General features: G+C 42.7%; 1 protein-coding gene across 1 annotated transcript; it reads right to left on the reverse strand.

Moving 5' to 3' along the window:
* Positions 1-5,855: 5,855 nt before the first annotated feature.
* Positions 5,856-8,357, reverse strand: slitrk4 (SLIT and NTRK-like family, member 4; the record flags this gene model as incomplete). The annotated part of the gene is made up of 1 exon (XM_084449300.1): positions 5,856-8,357. The coding sequence occupies one exon, from the start codon at positions 8,355-8,357 to the stop codon at positions 5,856-5,858; it is 2,502 nt and encodes an 833-aa protein (XP_084305426.1).
* Between the last annotated feature and the right edge of the window lie 614 nt (positions 8,358-8,971).

Raw genomic sequence — 8,971 nt, forward strand, 5'->3', positions numbered from 1 at the left:
AAACATTTATGAACAACATCCATTCACCACGTGCGAGCCGAATGTTGGAGAAAAGACCTGCGACTAGAATGTTGAACATAAAACGCCTGGTTCTGTGTCAGCGGAAGTCTATTTGATCTTTTTCTTGGTTCTCATTTCCAATGCTCATGTGTGATTGACATTGCTCTCAGTAGGGTAATAGCTTTTCTTCAGTATCTGACAGCATGCTCTAATGTTACCACCCTCTGTTCTGTCCTGACTCAGGAGGGAAATGGCCAAACCCATCAATGATTCATGGTCTGTAATATTCCAAAAATAAGAAAGTGAAACACATTCTCAACATTATTCAGCAATATGGTGGAGCGGAGAGACAGGCAAGCTACCTTTGAGATGGAAGCAGACACCGGTCCTGTATATAGGGCAAACACATTACCCCTAAAAAAAACTCTCTTTGTTTCTGTCCTCCCTCTCTCTCTCTCTCTCTCTCTCTCTCTCTCTCTCTCTCTCTCTCATTCTCTCTCTCTCAAACGGGCCACATTTAAATGCAGAGAACAGCCCATGGAGCATCTCGGATGTTCAACAAGCTACCAGCACACGCCACTACGCAAACAAGCACCGAATCAGCTAGAGGGGCAACATACAGCATGGCATGCACTGCAGGCAGCAGCTCTACTGAGCCTGTTTCAGAGGAACCATACATGATGCATAATGCCACAGCAATATCCCTATTGTCATTTTACGTGTACAATATTTCACTAATAGCTCACAAGCACAGACAAACGGCATTTTTAACCTAGCCTTTACACATAGAAGCTGTGGGATTACATAGAAGTAATCAGGAAGCCTTATTTCTCTCCAATCCAGACCTGCATGCAGCCTTGCTCTCCTCTCTTCTCCTCCCCTCTCATTCCCTCTCTTTTCCTCCCCTCTCTTCTCCTCCTCTCTTTCCTCTCTCTTTCTGCCTCAGACAAACAGCCACATTATTCAGGGGAGGCGGCGACCCCCACGGTTTAATACATCCCCTTTATCTACCAATCACAGCACGGCCCGCCAGCCCTTATCGCTTGCCGGTTGGTGGGGAGAGGCACTCATCCGGCGACTCATTGGATCGCTCTCTGCTTGTGCATGCAGCCCGCCACCCTCTCGACACACTCACAGCAGCCTCAAATCGGAAGTCAGCCCGTTAACTAGCATGTGACAATGAACAGGGTGAAACTGCATGGGGAAATTGATTGGCATTCTACAGTGTGGCTCACAATGGTGAAAGGGAGGCTTTGGTTGTAGGGTTACAGACAGGCTGAGAGGGTCAACTCTATAACAGGAGTGAGGTCGAAAGGTCAAAGGTGAGGGACTATGTGAGAGACTACAGGTGAATACACTTATCAACAGCACTGGAAAATAGCACTGCAACGTGCCTAAAACGAACACGCTTTTGATTATTTCGGACATGTTCACTTTCCTGACTTCAGAGATCAGAATCAGTCTACGTCGAAGGAAATCAGCAAGTCCTGACGGCACAATGAGCAGACTGACTTTGCAGTATCACACTGATTAAGACTAAGATGTCAGAGATTACTTTGTCACACTCGATAATACCATCATATCAAACAGAACAGCTTTGAATAGGACGACATATGGAATCATAGCAGAGGATTATGGCTATCCCCTTGTGAAGCAGCAGGCTGTCACTCACAAGACTTCAACATACTTAAACAGGCCATGGACACACACACACACACACACACACATGAATGATACAATATGAGAACAAACTAGATGTCAGATATAAGCATTTGACATGACTTAAGCCTATACAGTATAACGCATAGAAACCATTACTTCAGTCAAGAAGCCAAAGATGCATTGTGAAACAAAAAGGGATACCAGAAAAATAAATGATACATCTTTGAACAGCGTGCTGTAGCCTACTTCCTATTGTACAAGAAACATCCAACAGCTGCTTGAAATGAAACACATGGATGTGAGAGTCCCTTGGTTTATATTAACATGAGCCTACATAATACATCACAGCATGGGCCAAATCTATACTGGTGAAGCAGCACGCATGTACAGTGGGGTTCTAACGAAACCAGCCATGCACTTCTCATGAACGTCCACTGGGTACTCGCACACAAAGACACAGTAGCTGGAGTTGGTGGAACAGCATTCGGACACTTGTATAATTCACTCTGTAGGGTCAATTAATCCCTAGCATCTCTCATCAAGCTTTCCCATAGTTAACACTCTCTGTGTTGGCATCAGAGGTGGGATAAACAGTCACAGATGTAGGAACTGCTGCTAAACACTTAGATAAAGCACCCCGCTGCCTCTGCTTATGCATGACAAATGCATGAGCTCCCTCCCTCTCTCTCTCTTTTCTCTCTCTATTTCACACACACACACACACACACACACACACACACACACACACACACACACACACACACACACACACACACACACATACAGCCCTTACCCACTGATCCATTTAGCTCATGAATGAAACATAACTTTTAGTGTAAAATAAACCATACAGTACATCCATTTCAAATCAATAATGTTGACCCAATCAATAAACGCTTCTCTTGCAACAGAGACAAGCACCGCAGAAACAGTGGTGATATGTTCCCTCAGTACAGCATGAACCCTAGGATGGAAAGAAACCGACATCGATCTATAGGAACCAGGACTGCCATTTTGTCAAGGTCTTCCTTGTAAAGGAGATTGAATTATCAGTGGAACTAACCATTTAAATAAAGGTTTAGCAAAATAAATAAATAGGAACATTCACCTCTATCTGGGTATCTGAGTGGACATGACAAAGGACTACCATTTATGGGCTTTAGCATGAATCATGAAAGCCTCAATGGATCTTTCCTGGTTAAATAAAGGTTAAATAAAATAAGATAATTTAATTTACTCCAACACAAAGAAAGAAAAAGAGGTTGAGCATAAGGAGATATAGTATCAAGGTGCACTGAATAGCAAAACAAGCAAAAATCCATAATGAAATAACCACTGGTGAGAACATTTAAACCCATATTGCACTGTGAGCAGTGTAGATGCATATCATGTAACAAAAGTCAAATTAAGTCCCTTCACAAACCATCAAAATAATACTGTACTGTAATAGGCTACTGTAGTCTTTAAGAGTGTAAAATGTTTAATTGACACCCTTTGGGTTTAAGCAGAGGGGTTTCTATAGACTCATGTTAACACTGGGCCTCCACTGTACTGTGTGAACTCTATGTGGATCTTCACTCACTATGTTCTCTAACCTAAATGCAGAGCAGACTTCAACTCCAGAAATCCCTCAAGGGCAAGCATGCACAACACCATCTGCAAAGACAATTAAACTGTATGGCCTCGTTGTTTCTCGGGTCTCAATGGTACACAGATAGATAGAGAGAGAGAGAGAGAGAGAGAGAGAGAGAGAGAGAGAGAAAGAGAGAGAGTGATAGAAAGATAGATAGATAGATAGATAGATAGATAGGTAGATAGATAGATAGATAGATAGATAGATAGATAGATAGATAGATAGATAGATAGATAGATAGATAGATAGATAGATAGATAGATAGATAGATGTGTGAGAGGCAGGAGGATTTGTCCCCTACATGGAAGTCATGAACCAACACATAGAGCCTCAGCTCTAAAAACCAGTGCACGTCTTCATGGCTCAGACATGGTTAGTCATCACACACACAATCATTGTACAGTTAATCCCAACCTTCCATAATTCATTTTGTGGGATGGTTATATTATCTGTCTTTGGAGCACTGCTGCTTGCACAACACCCATTAGATTTGATCATGGTAAATAAATCTTGCTTCCTCGTCTCTCCTACCCTACCTTTAAGTTTGTATCTGTTGATTGAATTAAATGTCACACAATATTCAAAGGCATTTGGCACTGAAACAGTTGTCTGATTTATTTTCATGAGCATCCAAGGCTTTATTTCGTAAAGCAACTGCAAGGACCGAGGAAACAAAATGACATTTTTCTAGAAGAAAAGAAAAACACAGTGCAAATAGGTGCTGATTTTAATACCTTGACTTTAACATGTTTATACAATAAAAACTAACCAATATACAATATTCTGCTGACCAATAGAAAATTGTATTTATTATATCTTTCAAGGTACATTCTATTCGTTTTTGTATTTCAAACACTCATTAACTTAACAATATTTTAAATAAGGACTGGACAAAATTAAGTGGATAAAGGAATTTGAAATAGAATAAGTTGTCTCCACAACATAACCTTGAACTAATAAATAAAATAAATGATTTAAGCAACTATGATTGAGCATTTCAATATTGCACATGTTGTTTGATAGGACTCTGTCAAGATCAGTGGCTTCATAAAACAAATTCATTTCCACCCAATTTCCATCCTTTTTTTCATCTTTTTTTTTTACATAATCTCATACACAACCTTCCTATTCCATTCCTATCGCAGACACTCAAACATTCCAGAACCATATCACTTTAATGCACATTTATTTTGGTTGCATAATGTTAATAAGAAACCTTTTACAAGATACTGTGGGATATAAGAATAAGGAAACTGTTAAACTTCACAAACTATCAGGCCTCAACTCGTGCAACACAATAGTGAAATTGTCACATAGTATCACTATTACCCTCAATCCTGGGCCAGCAAATTTCTTGAACAAATTCAAGGAACATAACATTTAGTTTGATAAATAATTTTGTAGCTTGATAGCTGGGCCTGAATTGCTTGATGCATTCTACATGACCATTTCACTTTTAAATAGTACCAATACTCTTTAAATAATCCTGCATAGAAAAATAAATTAATCATGTAGTTAAATGTACTACGAATTGACAGTAGACAGGGGTCATCAATCATATATTTGTTTGTGTGACTTTTATTTTTCCAGTATAGTCTCTTTTTCACGGTGTAGTTGTTTTGTCTTATGTTGTAATTTACAAACTGTCCCACAGATACAAATAATGCAGACTTACAAAATAAATCCAGGTACGCTTACATGGCAAGCAGCTCTTTTTTTCTTGGGCTTTCAAAGAATGTCCCGATGGTGTGCCATACCCAAATATACCAAGAGGAAGGAAACACAATCTCATTCAAACACTATTAACATGGCTCTTTACACAAACAAGTAATGGAATCATTCCACATTTGTTGCTTGGTTTTGAAGTACCTTCCCCCATATGAAAACATAGGCTTTAGAGACCCCCCTACCCCCAGCAGTGGTATAATCCAGCAGGTGACATGAGTCTGCAGGTAATATAGAAGATCCCAATATTGTATATTCAAAGGGAAAATGTCAGTCACTGATAATGTTAATTCTTCCAAAATACTGACTCGGATCCACAAAAAACCCAACCTGTTGAGGGGTCGTGATGAGGTAGACCCAACATTGTTTTCATGACCCAATGATTTGGTTGAAAAAAAGAGAAACAAATCTGATAAGTACCAATTTCAATAGCAGCAAAAATACTACATCTGTCTCTTAATAGTGTCTTATGGTATGATGTGATATTCATACATGTTACAATGGCATCAATTACCAAAAGTCTGTAATTGCAACAGACATTGCTTCTCAAGAAAAAGCATACTATCTCACAGGAGCCATCTTGTACAGTTCTCCATTGGTCATTAAGGTTTTCCAGAAGGCACTTTTGTCATGTTGTGTGTGTGTGTGTGTGTGTGTGTGTGTGTGAGTGAGTGAGTTAGTGAGTGAGCGAGTGTGTGTGTGTGTGTGTGTGTGTGTGTGTGTGTGCGTGTGTGTGTGAGAGACAGAGAAACACACAATGACTGTGTGTGTGTGTGTGAGTGTGTATGAGATTGTGTAAAATGAATTGGTTGGAGGGGCTGAATGGATAAATGTCTTACATTTTACTCAGTTGAGTCTGTTCCTCCAGGACCTGTAGGTAATCAGGGGTACCTTGAAGTTTTGCCTTGAGTTCATAATACTCACTTTTCCTCTGCTCTACCACTATCTTACTATGGTTCCCCCCTATGAGGGACTTTTTCATCTTTCTGTCCAGTGGTTTCTCGGGGTAGCGGATCTCGAACCCGCTCACCCCTATACTGTTGAAATCCCTTTTGCTGTCCAGGAAATTCTGGATGAACATGTTGGAATCCCGACCGGGGTAGAGCTCGTCCAGCTCGTCGATGGTGCTGAGTCTCTTGTTGCGAGGATCCAGGGGGAGTGAGTCCTTATCTTTGTCCGCGCTGTTCCTCAGTATGATCTTCTGACGCTGCGAGTCCGCGAACTTGAAGCCCGACTCCGAGTCTCGGATGCCGCAGGTGTGGCTCTTGCTCATGTGCTCGATGGTCTGGGGAATGAAGGTCTCCCCTCCCAGGTCGTCCTTCTTGCTGGACTTGTTGTGCCTGCGGAGCTGCAGCTGCATGGAGCCGCACTCCTGGTTCCCCATGCCCTCCTGGCGGCCGGCCGGCTTCTTGTTCCTCCGCAGGACGAAGACCAGCAGACAGAAGGCCACGAACACAGTGAGGATGAGCACCACCAGGATGCTGAGGATCATGATGGAGAGGGGGACGGGGCCTCCGGGTGGGGCTTTGCCCACTCCCGCGGGGGACATGGAGGTCACCACTGGGGTGGCGCTGGTCAGTATGAAGGGGGGCCGGGCGATGAGTTTGGGGCACAGGATCTCGTTTTTCAACAGCCGGAGCTCGATGTTGGAGAACTGGACGGGGGAGGCGCACTTGACCTCCTTGGCAGCCACTCCATCACTCAGCTTCTCTAGCCACAGTTTAAGGGCCACCAGGTCACAGGAGCACTCCCAGGGGTTGCCCTCCAGGTCGATCTGAGTAAGCGACCGCAGCTGGTCCAGCACGCCGCTCACAGGCAGGTTCATGAAGTGGTTGTTTTTGAGGTTGAGCCTGGCCAGTGAAACGCCGGCAAAGATGTAGGCGGGCAGACTCCTCAGCACGTTGTTGTTGAGGTACAGCAGCTGCAGGTTTGGCATGGAGTCGAAGGTGCCCGCCAGCACCTCTTTGATGGCATTATATTCCAGATACAGGTACTGGAGGTTGGTGAGGCCTAGGAACATCTCGGGGTGCAGCTGCTCCAGCTGGTTGCCATTGAGATACAGTCTGCGTAGGTTAGTCAGATTAGCAAACACACTCTTCTGAACTGTGACTATTTGATTACTGCCCAAATGCAATAAATCTAAACCCTCAAAGCCTTGGAAATCAGCTGCGCTGATGTCTCTGATGTAATTGCCACTCAGGTGCAGCTTCTTGGCATTTTGGGGCTTGGGGACCAGGTCAGCTAGATTGTTGATATTTCTTTCTTGGCAGCTGACACTAATGCCAAAGTCAGAGGGGTGGGCTTTGCAGGTGCAGTGCAGTGGGCAGGATAAAGGAGGGGTTCTGGTCTGATAAGAGACTATCGGATTTATTCTACCAGGAGGTAAACCAGCTACAATCCCATTGCCATATATTTTAGAGGGATTGGTTGTTTTAGGAGCTTTGGTGGCTATGGGGGCTATGGTGGTGGGGGCCAGGTTAGATGTAATCTGTCCATTCTCTGGTTGTGAAGGTGGCATCCTTACATCAAAGTCACTACCTGTCCCCAAGGGGCATAGCTCCTGCTTGTTAGTTTCTTTCAGAAGCCTGCCATATAGATCACTAGGGGTTTCACATATTGCCTCCCCAATAAAAATGTTGTATGGCATATTCTCCAACCAGGCTTTCAGAGGTAACAAATCACAAGTGCAGTTCCATGGGTTGTCATCCAACTGCAATTCCACTATACGCCCAATGTGTTCCAAAACGCCCAGATAAGGTAGCTTCTGAATCCTGTTTCCCCTTATATCCAAATGTGTCAGGGAGGCAAAGCGGAAAATGTTGTCGGGAAGGCTCTGGACAAGATTGTCATTCAGAATGAGGACTTTGAGCTTATGCAGTTTGTTGAAGGCTCCCTTTTCAATGTACTTGATCAAGTTATAGTCAGCCTGAAGGTATTCCAAGTTCTCAATCCCCAGGAAAGTATCAGCACGGAGTGCTTTTAATTCATTGTTGTTTAAGTGCAGCTGCTTTAACGAGCTGAGGCCGAAGAAGGCCCCTCCTTCTATGTTCTGTAATTTGTTATTCCCGAGCTGCAATGAGACTGCGTGGGTGAAATTGAGAAAGGAATTGGGGTAAAGGATGATCAATAGGTTATTTTGGAAATTCAAATGGTAGAGACTGGAGGCCGGGGGAAGCAGCTGTGTCGGTCTATACACTGTTATCTTCTCACAGTTCACATAGAGGACGTTCTCGATGGACATGCAAGAGCACACACTGCAGGTCTCAGCCGAGAGGTCAGAATCCAAGTCAGAAAATGTACTCGATACGGAAAAGGCCAACAGAACTAGAAGCAGCATTTTGCCTTTTATAAATCCCCCCGAAAACCATTTAGCAACCTTTGAGAGGAAAGACAACAAAAACAAACAATCAAAATAAATAGTTGTATTGCACACACAAACAATACAGTATGCTATCTTGGCTTGTCAATATTTATGATTTTAGTAGGCTTACTTATTTTCTTCATACTACAGCAACATATTTAATGCAGACTAACAAATACATAATAAACCTAAAGCATGAAATACAGTATACTCTTTCACCACATCAAGTAATGGCAGCAATGTTACAAGTACTAGTGTCTATAATATGAATTCAGAATAACAGGTGATGGCAGAAATTGAATGTCCATATGAATTATGCAGTAGCCTATACCATAGAATAATCAAATTTATAATTATTAAAATAATCTTAGAGCATCTTCTCTGAGAATCTGATCCAAGTAGTTGGCTACTAAAAAATGCATCTGAATCTCAAGGAGCATTTGATATTCTATGTAATCTCCTTATTGTCTCCTTTGGCACCGACAGTAATTTGAAAGAAAGAGGGGGAACGACCCAGTGCCCACTGCTCACTCACAAGCTGATCATCCCAGAGAGCCCGCGCAACGGGCGTACAATTAAACAACTAAATA

The sequence above is a fragment of the Borostomias antarcticus genome (assembly GCF_949987555.1).
Source record: "Borostomias antarcticus genome assembly, chromosome: 14".
In the NCBI taxonomy this organism is placed as follows: Eukaryota; Metazoa; Chordata; class Actinopteri; order Stomiiformes; family Stomiidae; genus Borostomias; species Borostomias antarcticus.